The following is a 26984-nucleotide window of genomic DNA, read 5'->3' as shown; positions in this document are numbered from 1 at the left end:
TGCAGCTGACTCACATTGTTTCATATCGACAAATCATATCCTCGCGGCCCGGTAGCTCATGCTTTGCGGCCCGGTACCGGTTGGGGACCACTGGAATACACTACCAGTGAAGGTGATAGAGGCAGACACAATAGGGAGAGACTCTTAAATGGACACATGGAGTTTAGAAAAATTGAGGGCAATGCAGTAGGGAAATTCTAGAGAAGGTTACATGGTCAGCACAACATTGTGGGCTGAAGGGCCTTTAATGTTCTGTAGATTTCTATGTTTCTAAATTTGTAGTGAGTCGGCCTGAAGATGCAGAGCTGTTCATTGGCTGGATGTTGTTCAGAACCTTCCACCAGGATGCAAAGGCCCATCAGGAACTTGAGGAATTGGGATTGGAGAGCTTGCTGTTACAGGGTGGTTGAAGTAGGAGGCATTTTTGCAAATATGGGAAGACTTGAAGAAGACCCACTGCAGGGAATAGAGGCAGTGTGGAGGAAAAATTAGAATTAAATTCTGCTGATGTATCACAGCGTTGTTTTGGTTGGTAAGTGTGCATTTGTGACAGAACATTTCGGAAAACTCATTGCCATCCACGTGGGCCAGATTCATACCTTTGCCTCTGGAGTTTCTTTTATTCACTTCACAGTAAGTGAGTATTGCTCATGATGGGGAGAAAAGTTATTACCATCCCTATTGGTCCCTTTGGGAGGGTTGAGGTGAGCCACCTCCAACTGAGGAGCTTTTCAAGAGTCAACCATAGGAAGTTTGGAGCCACCTGCATATGCCTTGCTGTCGGAGAATGCCAAGTTTCCCCCCAAGGGCTAGTACTGAACAAGATGGGTCTTCATTTCTTTTTATGCTCTTAAATAAGATTAGCTTTTGTCTTTTTTCTCCATATTCTGGATCAGCTTTTCTCAACCTTTTTGCCCGGAGGAGCCCCTGAAATAATTTTCAGGTCTCTGGGAACCTCTGTGTAAAAATTATTATATCTAGAGCTCATGGTACATTAGCGTGATCAGTAAGTTGTAGATGTAATATTCCAAAAATAATTGACTCTTGAAAAGAGAGTGAATTTTTGGCCAACCTTTCTTAAAAAAGGCAGTTAAGTTTAGCTTACCTTTCTTAAAATTAATCTTTCTTTCCCTTTCACAAACTTTAAAAACCCATAAGACAACATAATAAATTTCTATTAAAGAAATGCCTTAAGCCAAAATGGGATTTAATTTTTCTAAAGGTAGGCTACTCCCAAATGCCAATTGTACATCGGTAACCAAGAGATTGAACAAAAGACCAGCTTTAATTACCTTGGTAGCTTTATATCACAAGATGCTAGAAGTAAAGTAGAAATAAAAAGAGGAATTCCATTGCCAAAACCAATTTCCAAAAAATGAAAACCATTTTTGCCATCAGACCCATTTCTATGACAACAAGGCTTAGGCTACTAAAATGTTACATCTGGTTAATTTTGCTATATGCTTCTGAAACATGGACTATAACACCAGAACTCCAAAGAAACTTAGAAGCAACAGAAATGTGGTTTCTTAGAAGAATGCTGAAAGTATCATAGAGAGATAGGGTAACTAATGAGACAGTACTCCAACATGCCCATACAAAAAGATCTTTAATGAGAACATTAAATGAGAGGAAACTTAATTTCCTGGGCCATGTCATCAGAAAGGGAGAAATAGAATACTTTACATTACAAGGCCGTATGCCTGGGAAACGCGGAAGAGGAAGGCAAAGAAGAAAATATATGGACACTGTGAAAGAACTAACAAATCTAAATGTGTGAGATATCATTGACGCTGCGAGGGATCGTTTGATGTGGAGAGCCATGATCACCCAAGCGTGTAATGCGCAAGACACATGAAAGAGAAGAAGAAAGGTAGGCTCGGTAGAATTAATTTAAACAAAAGGATGCAAATTCATTTTAATTAACGCTGCTTACAACATGAAAATTTAATTGCAATGTTGAAGCAATGTGTTGTGACAACACCAGGATTTTCTTTTTTTTCAAGGGAAACGAAACTTCTCATGGAGCTAACCATTGAGGGGGCAGCATCAGTACAGATGCCAACACAGATCCTCCAAGACCAACCTTTTGTTTCCAGATATCAAGACCAAACATTAAATCTATCTCGGCCTTTGCTTGTTTCGGGCAACTCTTTGCAGCATAAAATGTTTTCTTCAATTTCACCATCATTTACAAATCTTACAAATGCTACAACGTGGTATCTATTGGTGAAATCTGTTAACTCACCAACCTGGATGGAGAAGCTGTTGTTTTTCAGATTATCTCACAAAACTTCTTCAGCATCGTGTACTGAAGAAGTTATTGTGCTGTTTGAGAGTAAAACCTTTTCAATTTATTGTACTGCACCTTGTCCTTGCATTTTGTCCTCTATAATTTTACATGCTGGCATTATTAGGTTCTCAGCAACTGTGTGACTTTTCCTTCTCTGGGTTTATAAGTAGTGCCACTAAATAACTTGCTGTCTGAGTCCTTTTACTGACTGTGACTTTCTTAACAAAAGCTTTATTCTGTTTGTTTTGAGATTCCAATAGCTGTTTAAAATAATCAGCACTTTTCCGTGTCGTATGGCTGGGATAGAGCTTTTCCGCTCCCATAAGTCAGTTGGTGGCACGTAAGGGGTAGGTGGGGGAGGTAACTTGGGAGGGAGAGGCTAATGTCACAGCCCAAGATGTGTGAGCCCATACAATGCTCAGAAACGTACCACGCTCCTCATCAGCCTACCATCCTCCCCTCCGTGCAATACAGCACTCACCAATTATCAGCCTACCGTCCTCCCCTCCCTGTAATACAGTTCTCACCCCTCACGAAGATTCATTGTCAGAAGTCATCCAATTCACATACAGCAGTTTACATCCAATGCAAGCAATGAAGGAACATGATACTTTCTTCAAATACAACACTGTTTATAAAAAGACTCTGGTTAACCAGAGGATATTCAACTAACTCTAGATGTTGTTGCAAACATGTGTTTTTATGCAAGGAACCGAATACTTGAGGTAACCTCACTTCGATAGATATGCTGAATTAAATATTTCATTAGTAGTTTCAGCTCTTGAAGTTAAGCTCTTCTTAATCTTGTTGCATTTCAGGAAGAATCTTAAATGTAATTTTAATCTGTAAGCCAATATGTAAATTGTGTAGGAATCACTTGAGACTCTTCAGTAATCGTATACAATTATCCAACTATTTGTGTAACAGTGGTGCACCTTATAAACACAAACAACATTTAACAGGCAGATCTTGTGGAGAATATATTCATCGCACAGTATCAAATTAAAGCGTTAGTGAGTTTTTATAGAATGCCCTTGCATTCCATTATTGTTAGACTCTAATTTCACTGGGATGGGATCTGAGAGGGAGTTGGTACATGGAAGGTCAGTGTTTTCAGCAGCAGGGAAGAAACAGAGTCAAGATATTCCTCTGTTAGCTACCTTTCAAAGACTGGTTGGGACCTGTTCACTGGTTGTCTGGCTTGTCTTACTCCTTACGTTGATCTGGCAGTAGTTAAAAGGAGGTGAGGGAAGTGAACGAAAAGTCTTCGACATGGAATGGAGAATATGATTTGTGATATTATTTATCTGTATTTTTCACAATCAATTTTTATTGAGTATTTTGAGCATATTGTATTGCACTGAAACATTCCATTATGCAGGATGGAATCTAAGGAACAGCTTCATAGAGTTTCCTGAACAGCTTATCTCACAAAAAGAATTTGCTGTGACCAAGAAACATGATCACTTATCCTGCTATTATGGACCCTAAAAATATCAACTGAGACAGTGACTCAAAATGACTTTCCGAGATGGGATTTAGAACTGGACCAACTCAATCTATGACTGGTTTTAAAAACAAGATAGTGCAGCAAATCAGCTGGGGCTCTGGGGGTGGGGGTGGAGGAAATATGTGGGCTTCATTGTGAAAATATTCCAGTGTTTATCATCACATAACTACAGGCATGTTGATGTGGATCGTGCTGTTCTTGTTGACGAGTGTTCTGTTGAACTTACCAGGAAGACTTGTTCTATGCACTGACTTGATTTATATTTTTGCTGCACATCAAGTCTAAGTTTAAAACTTCCTTTTGACATATTCAGAATATAAAGAAAATTATTTATCAGTGGCACTGAATTCGGACCTAGAACTTTACACCCAGCCCACTTGACTTTGTAAAGTCCTCCTTCCAATCTTCTCGAGGCTGAAGGAATTGTTCCACACACCAGACGTCATCACAGAACTGGATCTTGCAGTGTGTCAGATTCCATCTCGGTCCCTGACATGCCCACTTGCACCAGCAGGACCGGGAATGACTTCCAGATGGGGGTATTAAACCTTGGAAGTCAACATTGATTCCAGATTCTATTCTTGTGGCATCTCCATCCCTGATCTCCAGCTTAAGAACAAGGGCTTCGGAGGACACCTCCGCCTGCGAGTTCTCCTCCAGGCTGTGCACCATTTAAAACTTGGAAATATACCACAGGTTGTTCCAAATCACTAGTGCAAATCTTTGAACTCCCTCCCCAACAACGTTGTGGGAGCACCTTCACTAGAACGACTGCAATAGTTCAAGAAGATTGCTCACCACCGCCTTTTCAAGACAATCAGGCATGGGCAATACATGCAAGCTTTGTCAACAATGCTTAGGTCCCGGAACTTTAATAAATAGAAAGTGAAATCTTTCCTCCTTTTAATGTAGTATTGTAATAGCACATTTAATTTCTTTGTGCTCGGATGAAAGAAATTACAGGGATGATACAGACCAGGGAACCAACTGAAATATGGATGCGTGGTTTGACAACCAGATCCTTCAAAACCAGCATCAGACCCCTCCTAACCTATCCAAGTTTCTGCCAAAGACCTCTGCAGTGCCTGCTGTTCTGGATCAGCTACCATCATGTCAGCAAGGAGTCTAATCCTTATGCTCACAGATCATATTTGCCTCTGGCCTTTGATTTTTAGGTTTGGATTCAGAGAAGTTTATTGTCATTTACACCGGAGTGCAAGGAAATGCCTTGCTTGCATGAGGCTCACATGGAAAATAATCAGTGCAAAGAGGAGTGCAAAATGGCAGAATGGTGCAAAGACTTAATGCAAACTGAATAGTGCAAGATGAGGTGACAGTAATGGAGCATCTGAGTGAGTTAGAGTCAAGAGTGAGAATATATCAGCACCATTGAGAAAGGGGTGTGAAACAGGTGATTGGTTTAGAAGTCTGTCAGCAGTGGAGAAGCCTTTCTTGAGTCTAGATGCCCTGGCTTTCAAGCTCTTGTATCTTCTCTCAAAAGGCAGAAGAGAGAGAAACAGAATATGCCAGAGAGCCAGGCAGACATCCTTGACTATACTGTCAGCTTTCCTGAAGCAATGCCGATCATTGATGGGCTGGATGGAAGAATGTGATGAGCCTTTGATGTACTGGGCAGCGTTAACTACTCTCTTCAGGTTCTGTCAGCCCAAAGCAATTGTCACACCAGGCTGAGATGTAACCCATCAGTGGAACATTTTGAGAATTCAAACTGTGAAAGTAAATTTATCCTTGCCATCAGTTGTTGCAAGCTAATTTGCTTTGATGTAATTTTCATGTTATCATTGAATCTTTTCTCATTATTTTCTACATGCAACAGTAGCCTTCACTTGTAATATCTTTTTCATTGATGATTTGGTTAAGAGGGTCATTAAATATTTATGAACTAATAGAAGTTTGTAAAAGCCTTTGATGATATTCTGAATCTCCTTAAGCTTCTACAAATGTAGAGACGCTGGCATGTCCCCATGGTGGCATCTTTGTACTGGACTGAAGACATTTGCTCCAAGATGTTGACACTCAGGAGCTTCAAGCTGCTGACCGTCTTCAATGGGAACTGGTGCGCGTTTTCCTGACTTCCCCCTCCGAAAGTTCCTAGGTTTTGCTGACGTCGAATGCAATGTTGTTATCACACCACTCATCCAGCTGACTCATCCAGTCTCTCTGCTGTACATTGTCTGCCATCCACTGCTGGAACATCACCACATTTGTAACATTAACAAGCTGAATAAAAAAAAAGAAATATTCCTGAAGGACACCTAGTGAAGCCTGATCTCTGATCTTGTAACTGCGCTGCAAGATCATCCGCCTTATTTTGTATAATGGGTGCATTTAACTATAACGTCTTCAATCCTGTATTTGTCACCCCTTTTATTCTGGTCCCCCTGTCGCACTGCAACCCATCCCACTGACGAACAGGCACTATTAATGGTGCTTTCGGATCTAACTGGCTGACCAAATCAATGTCAGTTGGCTTCTTTTAGAAAATACCGTGCTGCGCATTTCAGAGTTAGAAGTACGTCCGCAATTCCCCGCTCCGTTCTCATAAACACACATATCTAGGAATTTACCATTTACTGGAATTGTGCACTCTTGACAGGTTTATCACAAAGTGACTGTTTTCCTGAGATAACAATCAGTCTTTGATTAATTTCTTTGCTCCCTTTGGCAATAGCAGATGGGGGAAAGGACAGGAAATCGGGAGGAATGTGCTTCTCTGAAGTCAGTTGCTGAGCAGCAATTAGTTTTATTGCTCGAAATTAATAAAGTGTGACAGCTGTGGAGTTCTACATTAGGTAGTGAGTTATTGTTTTGTGCTTTGGAAGATTTGCCAATTATAAACCCCATTAAGTAAAAATGCAGGTGCCCACTTTTTCCTCACCATTTAATTAATGAAGAAACTTTCTCTATGAACTGATGAAGAAAGTCAATACAATTTTGTATACGTTCCCCATAATCTACATTGGGGATTCCCTCTTGGTCAAAGGCATTCAAAATTGGATTAACCCATGTAATGCTGGGAAAATTGTGTCTTGGAGGCACACGCACGCACGCACGCACGCACACACACACACACACACACACACACACACACACACACACACACACGTTAGTGTGTGTGTGTAATAAAAAAAACCCTAGCTTTTAGTGATGAGAGAGAGGAAATGGGAAGTACAAATGGCTGGATGATATGCATCACCTCATACAAGACGGCGCTCCCTCTTTTCCTTGTGATTTGTGCAACAGTAGGTGAAACACTTCTACAAAAATTGTTAACCCGAACCCATCAGCTCTCGATGAAGTCATGCATTCTCCAATGAGCATAATATTCTTCCTTCAGAATCGACCGGTCATGTGTAGTGCATGAATATCAAGTGTTATTAGTTATTGCTGCCCGAAGCTGAATTAATTACATAAAAGTCGATTTGTCAGCTGTGAGTTAATTTCACGTTTGGCTGGTCAGTAGTAAGTTAACTCATCTCCATGTCAGGTCAGTCTTGTATGCTACTATTGCCAGAAAAAAATGAGGATTATAATCTCCCAGCAATTTCTGTCCAACCAAAAGATTTTGACTTTGACTACTTCTTACTTGTAAAATTGTTACGACAGCCTGAAAGGACTGTGAACCATGCTACTGGGTGAGGCTCTTTCTCGAGAGAGATTTGGTCAGTGATGGCATATTTACTGATAGATAGATAGATAGGTAGATAGATAGATACTTTATTCATCCCCATGGGGAAATTCAACATTTTTCCAATGTCCCATACACTTATTGTAGCAAAACTAATTACATACAATACTTAACTCAATATAAATGTGCAGCTAAAATCACCCTCTCAAAAAGCATTAATAAATATCTTTTAAAAAGTTCTTAAATAGTTTACTAAGAAATACATTGAATGGTAACTTAAGCTCAGTCCTGACCCCGGCACTTTATGTCTGGTAGATTTTGAGGGATGTGTTGCTATATGAACCAACTTTTCTGCACTCTTCCACCACTAAAGCAAATTGCCAGAAGGCTGAAGTGAAAGGACGTCCTATGCAGTGATGTCCTTTGTCCATTTACTGCTGGACACTTTGAATCTTTATTTATACAACATCTTTCATTGTTGATGTGTTAAATGCATCAATAGAAGTCTTGTGCCCTGCTTCTGAAATTCGGTTTTGTCCATGTCAGTGGATTTGAATTTCAGTGGCAGAATGTAACCTGAAGATATTTGTATGGTACATTTCACTCGACCAAAGTCTGATACAATTCTGGCCAGTTCTTTAAAGCTGTAGTAAGAAGGACTGATGAAACGTCCTTCCATGCTTGCTGAAGTTTTGAAGCACTGTTCAGCACTGAGTTAAAGATTTATAACGTGCACATCGAGACATTGAAACATTCAGTGAAATGCGTCTTTTGTGTCAACGACCAGCACAGTCTGAGGGTATGGAGGGGGCAGCCAGTAACTGTCGCCATACTTCTGGTGCCAATGCAACATGCCCACAGCTCACGAACCCTAACCTTTGGAAACCGAAACACCCAGAGGAAACCCAAAAGGCCATGAGGAGAAAGTATAAACTCCTTACAGACCAGCAGCGGGAATTGAACCCAGATCGCTGGTGCTTAAAGTGTTACATTAACAAACCGTGCATTAGAACCTTACTAATTGGATCGTGGAGCTTAATAAGATTGAACTCGTTGGCTTGTATTTGTTTGCACCTGGATTTGAAAATCAGTACCTGTGAAGAGGTTAAATACGTACCAAATAATTTCCATTCCTCTTAGTGGTTAGCGTTGAGCTACCTTATAAATGTGGTTAACTTGGCAAATGTACAGCTTTAGTTTAATTCTTGGCAGCTATATAAAGAACCTATTTTGGATTTCAGAATGCTTCGAGAGCCTGTTTAAACAACATTGATGCAGAGGGTCTGGTATGTGATATACTGCATGCAGCTTGTAAAAGAATCAATAATGACATACAAAAACATCTAACAGTGAAAAATGCCCCTTTTCAGTTAAATTCTACAGCAGAAATGTTTGGAATGCTTCCCTGCTCTGCACGTTGCATCAAACAGGCTGTCTGTGTGGTGAGTTGTCCCAGTATGTGAGCTTAATATTTCCTCTTTGTGGTGACCTGCTTCCTTCCCCAGTTGCTCTTCACAGACCAGGGTGCAGGTGGCACAGCAACTTTCTGAAGTCTCTCTGACTTTCTTTAGGAGATTAAACTTTTATTTGTTAAAAAATCCAAATGAGGCAAATTAATGAACAGGGTAGACAGACAGGGTGTTTGACAAGGCAAGCGGAATTTCCTATCCGGGAAATGGGGATTTCCTATCCCCGTACCTGTCTGAACCTTTCCTATCCCTGTACCTGTCTGAACCTTTCCTATCCCTGTACCTGTCTGAACCTTTCCTATCCCCGTACCTGTCTGAACCTTTCCTATCCCCGTACCTGTCTGAACCTTTCCTATCCCCGTACCTGTCTGAACCTTTCCTATCCCCGTACCTGTCTGAACCTTTCCTATCCCCGTACCTGTCTGAACCTTTCCTATCCCTGTACCTGTCTGAACCTTTCCTATTTTTGTACCTGTCTAAGGAATGGGGATGGGCCACAAGAAGGAATTAAGTGCAAATGTTTATACCCAAAATAGGGTGAGAATGTGGGGCTGTATCCTGCAAGGGGTACAATTTAACACACCTACATAAAACAAAGTTGTGACTTTTGGAAAAGATGCTTTGCAGGGTATAAATGTTTGTGTTAATCAACCTTAATTGAAATTGTATCTGACTTGCAGAAAAGCCAGTTTATAGACAGTTCTCAGGAACAGAACCATTTGAATGTGGGTCTGAAGATTTTTGTTTAAACATGGTGTAGTTTAAATGATTGCCTGGATTTATTTATTTTTTGCAAGTTTACCTGGGTTTTGTTGCATGTTTACAAGGCACCCATGAACTTTATCTTCAATTTATTTATGACCATTTGGATACCAGGCTACGTACATAGTCTTGATAGTGTGAGCAGTGCTGTAGGGATGATAACGCAGTCCCTTCCAAATAACAGGGCAGATAGATAGCGGGGAAACCAGGGTCATGTTATACACGAGGAAGGATACATGGACTGTATCTTTGTCCAGGAACAGGTAAGTACAGGGAGGCCCAGTGACTGGGGCTGAAGGGAGACTTGCGAACTGTCTTGTGGTTGTGAATGAGGAGGTGGGACTGCAAAAATAAGGGGCTGATCATTGAAAACTGAGATGTGGAGAAAAGTCTTCTCACAGAGGATAGAGAATCCCTGGAATATTCTGTCCCGGAGGGCGGTGGAGGCCAAATTATTAGATATAAGGTGGAGATGGATAAATATTTCAAAGATTGTGAAAATGAGGGTAACAGGGCACAGAAGTGGAGTTGAGGGTAGCATAGATCAGCCATGGTCACAGTGAATGATTGAACAGACCAGCGCCTACTCCTCGTTCTGGTGTTCTTTGTGTCCCTTTTTGCCACATTAGCCCTGGTGGTGGGGCTGGGCATCTCACAAGGACATGGATCGGAGGGCTCCATAGTTTTGTCAGTTAACCTGTGCAAGCAACACTATAGAACGGGAACGCACCTGAACTTTGTCTACATCAGCTTAGCCCAACCTTATGCACGGTGTTGCTTCCAACATACACTCATAGAGCACAACAGCACAGAAACAGGGCATTTGACCCATCTAGTTTGTGCTGCCTTGTTCTTCTGCCTAGTCTCATTTTCGTGCATAGCCCTGTATACCCCTCTCATCCAAACTTCTCTTAAACGTTGCATTCACCACTTCTGTCAGCAGCCCGTTCCACACTTGCACCTCCCTCCGAGCGAAGAAGTTCCCATTAAAATCCTGAAACCAATCATTGCGAAGTATCAACTTGCTGTCAGCAGAGCAGAAATTACTCTGCTCGCATATCAGAACGGTGACAAAGTATTGATCTTAGCACTTCGAGACCTGGTCGTTGAGACGATGGTGCTGAGTACAGGACACAACTACACTGGAAGAGAACCTTGCTTGGTGCAACCACAGTGAATCTAGCGTGCTAACTACTAATAACAGAGGAGATAATTGATTCTCTGCCTCTTGGTTTCAGTTGAATAGGAGTGGTGGGTGCCCAGTAGCAGAATGACACATTTGTGTGGGTGGAGCATCTAATAGGAGACACAAAGAGCCACCTCCCTGATCACTGAGTCAGCGGCCATCGCCACCTTCTGTGGATTTCTTGGGCTGGAAGAGCTAATTCATGGACGTGGGTGAGCAATGCAGCGTCACTCCAGTTGTCAAATGTTTAACAGCCGCAGAAAACAATGGCTGTGCCCCTCAACATCTCAGAGTATAGTTTACCCTATTTGCCTCAAGTAGGGTGGTGTAATAAAGACACGTGCAGTGAGAAGCAGCACCCAACTGTAACTGTTTCTGCGCTTCAGGCTGCGCCCGATCACTAGACCCATTCCAGCAGGTCACATAAGGGGGCTGCGATTCTGGTAAGACGAGGAACGGAGGAGAGCTGGTAACCCACCAGCTTACGGACTGACCTCAAGGCAGTCTGCAAGTCGGGCAGAGGAGATCTGCCGGATGGTGACGAGGTGAGCAGCACTCCGAGGAAGGCGATACGCCCATTGCTGAGACACATCTTGTGCTGCTGGACTTTCAGCACGGCTTTTTCGAGTACTTGTGGAGCTGCTAAATGCAGATGCCGATCTCTTGTGGGAAGAAGATTGCAATCAGCATATTGCAGTAAACAGGAAGGTTTGAAAAAAAAAAGAGCCCTTCAAGGCTTCAGCTGTAGTCTTGTCCCAGAAGGTGCATTTATGGTACCTTGCAGAGAGCACATTCACAATCTTCGGCGGTGAAAACAAGCTAAAGTCGATCTTCGCATGCAAAACGCTGGAGGAACTCAACAGGCCAGGCAGCATCTATAGAGACGGAAGAAACAGTTGACGTTTAAGGCCCAGACTCTTCATCAGGACCCAGCCTGAAAAGTTGATTGCTTGTTCCTCTCTATGGGTACTGCCTAACATGCTGAGCTCCTCCAGCATTTCTGTGTGTTGCTGAAGACTTTCAGCGTTTCTTGTCCTCAATTGATCTTCTTGTACCTTGGGCTTACTTGAAAATTCATTGGAAATGAATTCAATGTGAAAATGTCTGTGCAGCCACTTGGGGTTTTTTTGAAGTGAATCTGTGATATCTCAAACCACTGGAATGTGTGGAAATAACTAATTAATCTATTGGTGATCAATACTTGGCTGCCACAGCAGCCTGGCTTTCTGACTGGCCATATTGGGGAAATGGTGAAGGGACTTTAGTAAACAAAATCTACTTTGCCAGTACCACCACAGTGTATCAGAGGTTTGCTGTGCATCAGGAACAAGACCTCACGGCAGAACAGCTGTTTCACTTCCTTGAGTTCAATTTTTGCTTGCTTATTATGAGGCCATTCAGCCTGTTAGATCAATACTTGTTCCCAACAGAGTGATCCTATCAGTGTCCCTCCTGTTCCTTATTTCCTTCTCTCTCCCATCAGCTTCCTCTTTTTCTCCTATCACCCACCTACACCAAAGGTGAGTCTCAGAAACTAATTAACCCACCAGTTTACCTTTGGGATGTGGGAAGAAACGGGAGAACCGGAGGCAACCCATGTGGACATGCAAACTCCACAGAGATGACATTTTGAGAAGCCAGGATAAGATTCTGCTCTCAACGATTCTGAGGCAGCTGTGATCATTTTTGTTGTTCAAGAACTCTCCAGAAACTACGGTACATCTGCCCATGTCTCTGGCCATCAAACTTATCCCTGTCCTTTATTGGCCAACTCAATCACTGCCCCATAACCTCCGAGCACAAACCCCTGAGTTGGCCACCTTAATGATGCAAGAAGGATGCCCCTTGTAGCTTGCAGGTGATGAAATCCCACTGTAGAGAGGCAAGACTTTCCTGGAGTTGAGTTGTTTTTTGCAGTGGAACAAAAGTTCATGAACATTAATCCTTGACAGCCTTAATAACTAAGAGTGTAGACAGTTATTCTTCCAAATCCGTCACAATGGAGAGGGGATACCACTGATCCTGGGGAAGAGGGGGAGCAGGGTCACCTTTGGGAGGGTGACAGGATCAGTGGTAGCAGACTCAGCCTCCACCTTCACAGCTCTGTGGCCTGAAGCTGGGTTCAGGCGGACTCGGGCCTGTTCCTGCAGGCCACCTGTTGTGGCAGTCACAGGCTGCCACCCACAGCTTTGTGGTGTTGAACGGTTAATGGTAGCCAGCTGTTGGTTCTGGGACGTCAGCCGGAATATGGTCACACCCGGTGCATCATGACCCAGCAGCAAGAGACCATTCAGAACCACGGTGTTAAAACCCACAAGTGGTGACGATGCCCTGCAGTTCCCTCACTCATCCAAATACATTGAGTCCACTCTGTCCATGGCAGTGGCTTCTGGTGGGACCCTGACTGGCAATTTGCAAACCCTGGTAAAAGTCAATGCTATTCATCCTTAATCACACAAGCTTCCCCCTATGTCCCCAGAGTATGCGCCTACCTGTCAGTGCCATTAGTACTGTTAGGGTTGGAGGCCATGGAAGCAAGCCCTTCAGCCCATGCTGACCAAAATGGCCAACTAAGCTGTTCCAATTTGACTCTCATCTCCAAATCCTTCCTGTCCATTTACCTTCTTTGGAGTTCTTAAACCATCCGTTGTTTGGGTGTGGGTAGTCTTTAGGAGCATGGACTGCTGGCAGGTTGAGGGAAGTGTGGTAACTGTGCTCGCAGTGTTTGATCCTCCTTTCCCATCTCAGGTGTGACTGCATGGGCTGGCGGTGACTCGTTTTGTCCCTCCGCCGGCTTCTTAAGCCGGGATTGGCCGCGCCAACTGCCCGTAATTTAGCCTCTCATTCCCACAGGCAGCAGCGGTACTCCTTGGAGTGGGTTCTCCTGCCCAACATCAAAAACACTGCCTCATTGTTGACTGTGTAAGCAGAAAATGCTCAACAGGTCAGGCAGCGCCTGCGGGGAGAGAAACAGTCAACTTCCAACAAAGCATCGCACCCTTTCCACGGATACGCCTGACCATGCACCAGAGAAAATCTACAGGTGCTGGAAATCCAAGCAACACACACACAAAATGCTGGAGGAACTCAGCAGGCCAGGCAGCATCTATGCAAAAGAGTGAACAGTCAACGTTTTGGGACGAGACCCTTCATCAGGACTGGAGAAAAAAAGATGAGATGTCAGAGTAAGAAAGTGGGAGAAGGGGAGGAAGAAACACAAGGTGACAGGTGATAGTGAAACTGGGAGAAGGGGAGGGGTGAAGTAAAGACCTGGGAAATCGAATGGTGAAAGAGATAAAGGGCTGGAGAAAGGGGAATCTGATAGAGGACAGAAGTCCATGAAAGGAAGAAAAGGAGCACCAGAAGGGAGGTGATGGGCAGGTAAGGAGATGAGGTGAGTGAGGGGATTGGGAATGGGGAATGGTCAATTTCTGGAAGTTCAGAAAATCAATGTTCATGCTATCAGGTTGGAGGCGATTCAGACGGAATATAAAGTGTTCTTCCTCCAACCCGAGTGTGGCCTCATCACAGCAGTAGAAGTGGTCTCCTTATCTACGTTGGATCTCACCAATATACAGGAGGACATACCGGCCACAGTATATGACCCCAACAGACTCGCAGGTGAAGTGTCGCCTCACCTGAAGGGACTGAATGGTAGTGAGGGAGGAGGTGTAGGGGCAGGTGTAGCACTTGTTCCGCTTGTAAGGATAAGTGCCAGGAGGGAGATCAGTGGGGAGGGATGAATGGACAAGGGAACGATACCTGCGGAAAGTGGGGGAGGGAAAGATGTGCTTAGTGGCGGGATCCCATTGGAGATGGTGGTGATTCTCTGTGTTGGTACAGAGGCTGGTGCGATGATAGGTGAGGTCAAGAGGAACCCTATCCCTGGTGGGGTGGGGGGGAGGATGGGGTGAGGGCAGACGTACATAAAATGGAAGAGATGCGGGTGAGGGCAGCATTGATGGTGAAGGAAGGGAAGCCCCTTTGAAGGAGGAGGTCACCGCCTTACTTCTGAAATGAAAAGCTTCATCCTGAGAGCAGATGAGGTGGAGATGGAGGAGTTGCGAGAAGGAGATAGCATTTTTTTTAACAAGTAGCAGGCTGGGAAGAGGTATAGTCCAGGTAGCTGTGAGAATCTATGTTTATAAACGATATCAGTAGATGAGTTATCTCCAGAGATAGAGACGGAGAAATTGTGAAAGGGGAGGGAGGTGTTGGAAATGGACCAAGTAAATTGGAAGTTGGAGGCAAAGTTGATGAAATTGATGGGTGCAGGAAGTAGCATTAATGCAGTCATCGATGTAGCGTAGGAAGAATTGGGGAGTGATAGCAGTGTAGACTTGGAACATGGACTGTTCTACATAGCCGACAAAAAGGCAGACATAGCTGGGACCCATGCGAGTGCCCATGGCCTCACCTTTTGTTTGAATGAAGTGGGAGGAGTTGATGGAGAAAGTATTGAGAGTGAGGATCAGTTCCACCAGATGGAGGAGAGTGGTGGTGGAGGGGAACTGGTTGGGTCTGGTGTCCTAGAGAGGAACAGAGACCTTTGAGGCTTTCCTGATTTTGGAGGGGGTGGGGGGAATGAAGGTGTATAGGAACTGGAACTTCATAGAGAAAATAAGAAGATCGAGGCCAGAGAACTTGAAATCTTCAAAAAGATCAAGAGCGTGAGATGTCACCAATGTACGTAGGAAGGGACTGAACTGGGGGGGGGGGGGTGGGTTGATAAAACTGAGTTGAGTTATGCAGATACGCGTTTAGTGGGGCAGGAACAAGCAGAAATAATGAACCTACTTGGACAGGCAGGTTTGTGGATCTTAGGAAGGAGTTAGAAGTGAGAGGTGTAGGGTAAGGGAACTATGAGGTTGGTGGCTGTGGTTGGGAGATCCCCAGAGTTAGTAAGGTTGGTGATGGCGTGGGAGACAATGGCCTGGTGTTCCTTAGTAGGATCCTGTTTGAGTGGTAAGTAAGACGAAGTGTCTGAGAGTTGTTGCTGGGCCTCAGCAAGGTAGAGGCCAGTCTGGCAGACCACTACAGCACCCCCTTATCTGTGAGGTGAGGATTAGTGCAGAGAGAATGGACAGCTGAGTGTTCAGGAGGAGTGAGGTTGGAATTGGAGAGAGGAGTGGTGAAGTCGAGACAGCCGATGCCCCGTCGGCAGTTGGCAATGAAGAGATGCAGAGCAGGGTGTCCAGGAAGCGGGTTGAAGACAGATGAAGGGGTCATTGGTGCAGGTTGGAGAGTTGGGAACCCCTGTTCTTGATTGTCTCCAGCGGCTGCTATTTTTAAAAAAAAAGAGTACAGTGATCACAGTGAGGGATTTGAGTCTTATCACTTATCATATCCATGGCTGAATGGCTTATCAGACGTACTGTTGGAATAATGCCTGCTCGGGCAGATTTTCTGGAAACCTTTCAAGTCTGTTCACAGATTCTGAAATATAACGGTTGTTAAAAGTGTATGAAAATGTGGCAGAAAATGGTACTTTACAAGTTCCACTAAACTTTCCTTCATTCACCTTAAATTTTTTTCCCCACAGTGAGCCACCAGGGCAAGTGGTTCAGGCATGTGCATTTGGGAGGCACTCGTGTAGGTACACGATGGGTTAAGGCTCAGACGAGGGATTTCTAACCTGGGCTCCATAGACCCCTTGGATAATGGTCGGGTCCATGGCATAAAAACGTTTGGGAACTCCTGGCTTAGAGACATGAACCAAATGCAGGAAATTGGGGCTAGTTGGGTAACCATTGTGGAAGGCATGGACTTTTTGGGCTGAATGGCCTGTATCCCTGCTGTATGCCTGACCTGCTGGTTCTTCCATCATTTTCCTTTTTATTTCAGACTTCTGGCATCTGCTTTTTAAAAAAAAAAATTCTCTCCCTGTTTATGAAGCAGCTGAATTATTTCTGAGTATTGTCCCTTTCAGGAGGCTTTGTGTTGTTCTGACTCGAGGCTCCCATAGCACACTGTAATTCCTTACGCCATCTAACATCTTGTGTATGCGATTCACTGTCTTGCTTGAGTATCTGTTCCTGTTTGCTTACCCGCAAATAACATTGAAATATTTATAAGCACTCCGGCACTTTGGAACACAGCTTCTGTAATTTCTATATCTATCTCTGCGTCTATTTTGGTTTTAACCCCATGTAGGCTGTGAATACCAGCACTTCCTATTCTTCCTTCATCTTAACTGTTCACTGGTGTGAACCCTTAAATACGTATCTAAAACCCCCACACATTTGTTCTGCAGGTTTTGATACATGTGTGTCTTCCCCGTGCCCCCTCATGCTATTTTTTCTCAGATACTGCTTACCACCATGATGTGCCAATATTAGTGACTGGAGTTTCATCTTTAAATTGCACACAACCATTTCCACTCTAAGGAGGAAGTTTAAACCAGACACTTTGCTCCCGGGAGTTTTGCTTAACCAATGTGCCCCCCCCCTTCCACCTCCCTCCTGAGGGGGGGTGTGCGCAGGCTGCCTCCCACAGGACTTTATAGCAAAACCCACTCTGATCTCTCGAGAATGGTTCCAGTGATGCTGTGGTATCTCTTGTGTAAAAAATAAAAGAAAGTTTCCTTTTCTGCCCAAGGTTTTGTATTGTTAAACCCCATCAATTGTTACGAACAAACCTACATTAGCTCGTATTTCTTTTCCTGTAAATTCCGCCCTATCGCCAGGATCTATCTTTTTCCAAAGGTCACAGGATTGAGCAGTTTTATTGGTTCACAACAAAATGACTGTTGCTATAGTTACCACGTTATACAGATGAGACATGTGACCTGTAGCACTTGCCTGGGTGAATTATTCCATTTAGACAGTGACAGGGGACCGCTGTGTGTCCCCAGTGGGCAACAGTATTCTCTTAAATTTAATCAGTGCTAGGGCAAAGCCAGCAAGAAGCAGGTATTTTCTGGACAGCTGCCTCCTCCTTAACTCTTCCTGCATAAACTTCACAATCTGATTTCAAGGTGTTGGTAAATGTTCCCTGCCCAGCACTATCAACCAGCCTCAGCCCATTGATGATCTAGTTGAAAACAAATATCGCTCAAAATAACTCCACCCTGCTTAGGTCTATAGCAGGCTAGTAATCTAGAGACTGGAGTTCAAATCCAGCCCTCTGGAATTTAAATTTGGTTAGTAATCTGGAATTTAGTTGGGGTGGGGTGTGGGAATACTTTGTGTATCCTTCATGATTTTATATGCCTCCATGAGGGTGGTGGGGTGGTGATATGACTCTACCAAATGATGGTTAGGCGCCCCTTCCCTCTGCTAGCCTGCAGGTTACTCTTGGGCAAGATGTAGCACCTGCCTTGTCCCCCACCCTGATCAGGGTCACATGCAGCCATTGGAGCAGCTTGTGCCTATCACAGTCCTGGTTATGCGACCACTGACGACAGGCAGACGATCTCTGACGAGTATCGATAATGGCTGGGGTCACCCGTCTTGCAAACACACTGCCCAGAAGAAGGCAAACCACTTCTGCAGAAAAATTAGCCAAGAGCAATCATGGTCGTGGAGATATCATGATTGTCTATGTCATATGACACGGCACATTGACAAAAGAATGTGCCTCTCATTTTCCTTTGCTCCAATGACAAAAATCCCAAACTGCTCAAACTCTGTCTGTAACTCAGTCCCTCAAGGCCTGGCAACTTCTTAGTAAATCTCTTCTGCATGCATTATCCAGTAAAAGGCCTCAGCAACAGGAGAGAGTCTAATCAGTTATCCCTGCCATCCAGTGACACTGCCCATCACCATGAATATCCTGGGAGTCATCATCGAGTGGGAGCTTAGCCAGTGATTAGAATACCATGGTTGTGGGAACAAGTGGTGGCTAGGTGTAGAGTGGTAATGAGTTACTTGTCTCCTGACAGGGTGCAAGACCTGATCATGAGTACTCATCCCTTGCCTGTTGACTACAGCACCAGGAAGCTCAACACAGCCCGCTCCATCAGCAGTAATGTTCATGGATGTTGGCCCAAAGTTGCTTCATTATGTTCCATCTGCAAAATACACAGCGGTTACTCGCCCAGGTTACTGACAGAGCCTCCTGCAACTGGAGCCTCTATTATCAATGAGGACAAGGGCAAAACACACGTGGAAGGAGCTACTACTGTCCCTCTATCATCATTGTGTCAGAATCCTGCAACTCCCCACGCTACACTTTTGGAGCATCTTCACCAGGAAGACTGCAGCAGTTCAGAACAGCAGCTCAACGCCTTCTTGAGGCCAATTTTGGGTGATAAACGCTGCCCTTTTTGGTGATGTCAAGATCCCAAAAACATGAAAAAAGTTTGTTGGGACCCTTCCTTATCTCAGGCCTCGTGGTGTGCTTGTCTTGTTTCTCCAGAGGAAGCGCATATCAGGATACAAATTGTTGCCTTGGGATCTCTACTGATATCCATCTGTTAAATCATTTAAGGTTTAAAAAAAGAATGCTGTTTCAGCATCCTTCACCATTTCCTCCCTAATCACAATAGCCTGATTGTTACTATTATGTTACTGAGTTGATACTTCCCCCAGCATTTTTAAACTGTACACCTACCAGCTGATCTATAGCCTAACTTTATTAAAGATCTGGTATCCAATGCTCTACGCCCGCACATTCTCACCCAATGAATTAACGAATAACCATTCTCCACACACTTTTCTTACTCCGTCCCAGGTCACTGATGCACGACCTGGCCCTTGCCATTTTCTGGAGGTTGAATACCCTGTGACTTCTGTCAGGGGCTTGGATGCCCTGTAGACACTCTTTCTAACTGCACCAGAGACCAAAGTTCCTGCAGCCTCTGTTGCCGCCATTCACTAGGGACTGACACCCCTGTGGTAGTAGGTAAATTCCAGACTATTGGACCTTTACTCGAGAGTTCAAGTTCAAAGTAAATTTATTATTGAAGTACATGTATGTCACCATATACTACCCTGGGATTCATTTTCTTGTGGGCACTCACTGTAAATACAAAGAAACATAATAGAACCAATCAACAAAGACAGGCAAACAACCGATATGCAAAAGTCAACAAGTTGTGCAAATACCAAAAAGAAAATCAAACCAAAATAGTAATAATAAATAAAGAAATGATAGATATTGAGATCATGAGTTGTAGAGTCCTTGAAAGTAAGTCCATAGGTTATAGAGTCATTTCAGCTTTGGGGTGCATGAGGTTATCCACTCTGGTTCAAGAGCCTGATGGTTGAGGAGTAATAACTGTTCCTGAACCTGGTGGTCTGGGAGTAAGGCTCCTGTACCTCCTCCCTGATGGCAGCAGTGAGAGAAGAGAATGGCTTGAATGGTGGAGGTCCTGGATGATGGATGCTGCTTTCCTGCGACAACGCTCCTTGTAGATGTGTTCAACAGAGTGGAGGGATTTGCCCACGATAGACTGAGCTATATCCACTCTCACGCGTCTAAGAAAGTAGAGGTGCTCCGTGCCTTCTTTGTAATGGTATTTACATTCTGGGCCCAGGACAGATCCTCTGAGATGATAACACTGAGGAATTTAAAGTTGCTGACCCTGTCCACCTCTGATCTTCTGAGGACTGGCTCTGGGGTCTCCAGTTTACTTCAGTCAATAACCAACTCCTTGGTCTTCCATGGTGAGTGAAAGGTTGTGTTGTGGAATCATTCAACTAGATTTTCAATTTCATTCCTTTCTGCTGATCCGTCACCACCTTTGATTCAGCCAACAACAGTGGTATCATCAGCAAACTTAAGTACGGCATTAGAGCTGTATGTTGTCTCTCACATTTATGAGGTGAGTGGAGCCGAGAGCAAAGCACGTAGTCTTGTGGTGACTGTGGAAGAGACGTTCTTGTTGATCTGAACTGATTAGGTTCTGTAAGAGAGGATTCAGTTACATAAGGAGGTATTGAGACCTTACATCTTGGGGCTTTTGTTAGTTTTGAGGGATTGATAGTGTTGAATGCAGAGCTGTAATCAATGAAGAGCATTCAGATGTACGTAGATTTGCTCTCCAGATGTTCCAGGGTTGAGTGAAGAGTCAATGAAATGATACCTGCTATGGACCTGTGCGTCAGTAGGCAACTAGGAGTGGATCCAAGTCACTCCTCGGGCGGGAGTTTATATGCTTCATCACCAACCTCTCAAAGCACTTCATCACTCTGGATGTAAGTGCAACTGGACAACAGTCACTGAGGCAGGTGACCACATCCTCTTTAGGCCCTGGTATAACTGAAGCCTGGATGAAGCAGGTGGATGCTTCAGACTGCTAAAGCAAGAGGTTAAAGACATCAGTAAATACTCCAGCCAGCAGATTAGCTCAGGTTGTCAGTACTCGGCCAGGTACCTCATCTGGGCCAGAGATTCACCCTCCTGAAGGATGTTCTCACGCCGGCCTCAGACTGAAATCACAGGGTTGTCAGGGGTTGTGGGAGTTTGTGAAGGCGCCTCCATGTTCTATTGGTCAAAGGCAGCCAGGAAATTTAAATATAGGTCATTACTTAAGGTTCATTTATCTTTATTAACTTTACTTCTCTGGGTAGCCATGAAACCAAGAAAGAAAAGAAACCAAATCTCACCTCCCCGCAAAGAAAAACAAACAAAAATATGGAAGAGGCACCACAACCCCCAAATCCCTCTTCTCACACAAAAAAAATGAGCAAAACAGATCAGACACATTGACCCCCCCCCCCACCTCCCAATATCCCTCTTCCCTCATAAAAATACAAACAAAACAAATCAGACACATCAACCCCCCCCACCTCCCAATATCCCTCTTCCCTCATAAAAATACAAACAAAACAGATCAGGCACATCAACTCCCAAATCCCCCTCCCCACACAAAAAAAAATGAGAAGAGTACAGGGATGAAAATCCAGAATTTAAAAGTAATCCATTAAAGGAAACATGCAAGATCATTGTAGAACTCCATGTGATCTATGAATATCCTTCAGGGAAGGAAATCTGCTGTCCTTACTGTGTCTGGCTGATATCTGACTCCAAATCTGTATGGTTGACTCTTGATTTTTAGTGCAGGAACAATCACTTTGAGCAATAAAAGGCCCTACAGGAGAGTAAATTTAAAAAATAAAGTCTCACTGCCTCCCTTGTCAGGCTTTAAATTTCTCACGTCACCACCCCTTCTGGTCCTTAAACCTTGACTTGCCCTCAGTTCCTCCACCCCTTTCCTGGACAGAGAATCCCACGTAATCTCCATTCCCTGGTTGGGTTTGTGCTGTTTCTCAGCTGCACTCATGGGCACGGAGGCTGTCGCTGTGCCCAGTGAACACTTGCCTCTGGGGGTTTGCAGGGAACCAGTCGCTACAGGGCATTTCTGTGGTTGGTGCATGTAAAGGACTTGGGGGGGGGGGGGGGTGGCTGCTGGACAAGACCATGAGGAAGAAAGGAATGAAGTGAGAAGATGAGAGATGATTTGTGTGCCTATTGAGACAAGAGCTGGGCCCTTTGCTCTGTGCATTTCTACCCTTTGAGAATGGGAGGTGACTGCATTCTCAGCTGTGATTGCAGTGTTTATCAGCCACCACGCAACGGAAGGTGATGTCAGAGAAGACGAATGAAACCTGGATGAAACACACAAAGTGCTGGAGAAGCTCAGCAGGTCAGGCAGATTGTAGGGAAACAGAAAATGTTTCAGGTGATGGGTCTCACTGTCCACTTATCCTCGCAGTCGCTGCCTGACCTGCTGAGGTCCTCCAGCAGTTTGTGTGTTGCTGCAGACTCCAGCATCTCGTACCTCCGTGAAACCTGGTGAGCCGTGCTGTTTATCTGTTTGGGCAGATTTGGAGAGAAGGGATGGTGCTGGTCAGAACGTATACACCATTGGATAGGGGCAGATCTACTTTCTTGCAGTGTGCTTTCTCCTGAATCAACTTCCAGGATCCCAGTAACCCATGGAATCTCAAATATTATATTCTGATACTTAGCAAAGATATTAAATGTGGAGACTTATTACTGATTCAAAAGAAAACGGCTGTAGACAAGTGTGTCCTCACAAAATTGCCCAGTGTCTTCTCCAACCAAAAGCCCTAGAATGAACCAAGAGATCCAGGTATGATCTCCAGAAAGCCACCTCACAAGCAAGGTGTGAATTTCAGACTGAACTTGAATTAACGAAGGACGCTCGACAGTTGTGGCAGGACTCGAGTACCATCACCTCTTATAAAGAAAAATCAATCAGCATGGACGACAGGTTTGCTTCCAGATGACCTTCTGTGCTCGCATTGACCATCGAAGAACCATCACAAATTCCCGAAGATCCTGTGGTTTCTGTCTCTGAGGCCAACGTGCGAGCAGCCTTCAGGAGGGTGAACCCACAGAGAGCATCCGGCCCCGACGAGGTACCTGGCCAAGTACTAGCAAACTGTGCTAATCACCTGGCTGGAGTGTTCACTGAGATCTTTAATCTCTCGCTTCAGTAGTCTGAGGTACCAACTGCTTCAAGCAGGGTTCACTTACACCAGTGCCTAATGTAACCTGCCTCAATGACTACTGCCCAGTTACCCTTACATCCACAGTGATGAAGCGCTTTGAGAAGATGGTGATGAAACATATCAACTCCTGCTTAAGAAGCAGCTTGGATCCATTCCTCCACAATCTTTGTCGGCAAGGGTTCACCACAAGGCTAGGTGCTTAGCCCCCTACTCTTACGCTTGTGACTGTGAGGCTAAGCACAGCTCCAGTGTCATACCTGAGTTTGCTGATGACACCACAAAGGTGAAAAATCAGCATATAGGAGGGAGAATGAAAATTTGGCCAAGTGGTTTAATAACAACAACCTCTTTCTCAATGTCAGCAAGACCAAGGAGCTGATTATTGAGCAGGAGGAGAAAACCAGAGGTTCTCATCGGAGGATCAGAGGTGGAGAGGGTCAGCAACTTTAAATTCCTTGGTGTTACCATTTCGGAGGACCTGTCTTCAGCCCAGCACGTAAACAGAATTACAAAGAAAGCATGAAAGTGCCTCTACATCCTTAGGAGTTTGTGAAGATACAGCAAGATATTTAAAACGTTGACAAACTTCTTTAGCTGTGTGGTGGAGAGTATATTGACTGGCTGTATCACAGCCTGGTATGGAAACACCAATGACCTTGAACAGAAAATCCTACAAAAAGTAGTGGATACAGCCCAGTGCATCATGGGTAAAGCCCTCCCCACCACTGATCTCAGCGACACTGAGTGTCGTCACAGGAAGGCAGCATCCATCACCAGGGACCCCCACCACCTAGATCGTGCTCTCTTCTCGCTGCTGCCATCAGGAAGAAGGTATAGAAGCCTCAGGACTCACACCACCAGGTTCAAGAACAGTTGTTACCCCTCACCCATCAGGCTCTTGAACCAGAGGGGATAGCTTTACTCAACTTCACTTGCCCCATCATTGAACTATTCCCACAACCTATGGACTCACTTTCAAGGGCTCTTCATGTCATGCTGTCAATATTTATTATTATTATTTCTTTCTTTCTGTATTTGCACGTTGTACCCTTTTGCACATGGGTTGAATGTCCAAGCTGGTGCAGTCTTTCATTGATTCTATTATGGTTATTACTCTATTATGGATTTATTGAGTATGCCTACAAGAAAATGAATCTCATTTATGGTGACATAAATGTACTTTGATAATAAATTTACTTTGAACTTTGATTCGGGATTTTGACCTGAAATGTTGATAATTTCTCTGGTCCTACAGATGTTGCTCCATCCTCTCAGATCCTCCAACAGACTGAATGCTGCTATTAAACGTTGTATTTTTTTTAACACTCAGTCAGTGTAATGTGCAATGTTATACAAAGCCGACACTCAAGGCTGGAGTAACTCAGCAGTGCCCTGCACTATGGAAAAGAGATCACGTTTCAGGCCGAGACTCTTCTTTCAAGATACAATCATCAGGATTCATCTCAGCCCGAAATGTCGACTGTTCACTCTTTTCAACAGATGTTGCCTGGCCTGCTGGGTTCCTCCAGCATTTTGTATGTGTTGATTTGGATATCCAGCATCTTCAGATTTCCTCGTGTTTGCAATTTGCTTCCTAGTTTAGCATTTCTTTACATTCTGTGTGTATTACAGCAGAAAGCTGGTCAGGAGAAATATTAGTAATGTCATTATCATATTTTTGTTACTATAAGTGGGAATAAATCCTTCATTTGTTCACAGTGAAACTGGTTTTAATGGTCTGAGGAGTAGCTTCTGCAATCTTGCGCTTGTATTATCCTTCAGTCAAGTAGGTGAGATGCAAAAATCAGAGGAACAGGAGGATTAGAGTCACATCAGGTTGTAAAGCAAAAGCTTTAAAACAGATCTGGGCCCCACCCTCTTCAGCATTTGACAGATGTGAGGTGAGACTGGGTGACCAACCATTTGCTGGAAATGGGCTGGTCATTCATGTCATAATAAGATCGCCCATCTTCATTTCAGCCAATCACAGGTTCAGTCAACCTGTGCTGACAAGATCTCAGGGAAGCCAGCCGAAGATTGGAGATGGGAAGGTGTAAATTCACAAAACCTCCTCATATCTGCTTGTGGACCAGGATTGTCACTGTGGTGATATCACCTGCAATGATGCGCCAGTACCTGATTGGAGAACACTGAGCATGCGCAGGGTTTGCCAGAATGTTTCAGCATGTGGCGGGGTTAAGATGTGTTTGTTTACTTCTGTAAATAAAAGTTCTCTAATTCTTCCAGAATATGATACTTAATTGTTAACCAACGGTTCGTTTAAATAGAAGTAACATAACAGTCACCTTCAGGCTCCACTGGCTGTGTACTTGCACCTGATACATGGTCGCTTTCTACACATCCAGTGATTTATGAAATTTGCTGAACCCCAGCCTTCAGCAGCTCCTGACACGATGCTGGGGTGCCACCTCTATTTGTGCCTATTCCTCAGGGTCAGCAAAGCACAGGTGTCCAGTTATGCTGCTAGCTTTGATAGACGACATCATTTTGAGGTAACCTTCTTTTCCAGAAGGCCTATTTTCTGAATTTAGACTGTGTATAACCAGGAATCCACCAGAAAAATAGGCGAGTCATTTCTGGAGTAAAATTCTTCAGTCCTTTCCAATATCACTTCAGGTAAATCCACTGCTCATAGCCTCACGGCTGAAAGTAGGATCAGTAACCTAAACTTGTTATCGAAGTTCAGTTCCTAAGGTCCATCACTCGTTTACCAAGGACATTCTTGCATTTGGTGGATCTTCAGGTGTTACCTCGTTGATGCGTGTTGTCCTGGTCCAAAATGGCTGCGTGGCTTCATGCTGAAGTGTGGGAGATGGGGGCCAGAATAGGCTTCACCCATCACAAGGCTGACGGAATTTGACAGCCAGCAAAGGACTTTGATTCTGAACACTGCTGACTTCTGATAACATTCTGAGAAAGCTTTGTAGGCTATTGCTGTCACCAGGGTGGCAGTAAACCATTCTGTTGAGCAAATTGCTACAGAACTCTGAAAGAGGGTGGCAGTTCATAGAGTTCAGTCCTGTCTGTGCGGAGTTTGCACGTTCTCCATGTGCCTGTCTGGCTTTCCACTGGATCTCCGGTTTCCTCCATTTCAAAGGCGTGTGGGTTGATTGGACACAGTAAACTATCCCTAGTGTGTAGGTGAGAGGTGGAATGCGGGGATGATTAGTAATGGGATCAATGTAGGTAATAATATAAAACGGGGAGTTGTGTTTTACACCTAGAGCAGGCATTACTGACAATACAGCCCTCCCTCAGGCTTGCCATGAAGAATTAAAGTGGACTTTTTGTTTAACTTTTAGAGTGGGACTTAAACTACAGCCCAGACTAATACCACCGTACTGTGTATATATAATTAGTAACTAATTTCTCATCTGTAATTTTAAAATGGATGTTATTTGTAAGTAATTGTGTCTTTGTACTTCTGACGATGCAGTGGCCAGTTTGCTATTGTGAAGAAGTGCAGCAAGAGAAACGACGGGCTTGAATACGCAGCAAAGTTTATCAAGAAACGGCAGGTCCGAGCCAGTCGGAGAGGAGTGAGACGTGAGGAGATCGAGCGGGAGGTGAACATCCTGCAGCAGATCCAGCACCCGAACATTATCACTTTACACGATGTCTATGAGAACAAGACAGATGTTGTCCTCATTCTGGAATTGTGAGTAAGAGGAT

General features: G+C 44.2%; 1 protein-coding gene across 2 annotated transcripts in view; it reads left to right on the top strand.

Annotated features, from left to right (window-relative positions):
• dapk2b (death-associated protein kinase 2b) overlaps positions 1-26984 on the top strand; it is a 152787-nt gene that overhangs the window by 58837 nt on the left and 66966 nt on the right. For both annotated transcript variants that reach the window (XM_073024871.1, XM_073024870.1), the window contains exon 3: positions 26749-26970. In XM_073024871.1, coding sequence (XP_072880972.1) covers positions 26749-26970 — 222 coding nt within the window. The remainder of the gene's footprint in view (positions 1-26748; positions 26971-26984) is intronic.

This window comes from Hemitrygon akajei, chromosome 21 (genome assembly GCF_048418815.1).
Source record: "Hemitrygon akajei chromosome 21, sHemAka1.3, whole genome shotgun sequence".
Classification (NCBI taxonomy): Eukaryota; Metazoa; Chordata; class Chondrichthyes; order Myliobatiformes; family Dasyatidae; genus Hemitrygon; species Hemitrygon akajei.
This window is presented reverse-complemented; position numbering and strand designations above follow the sequence as displayed.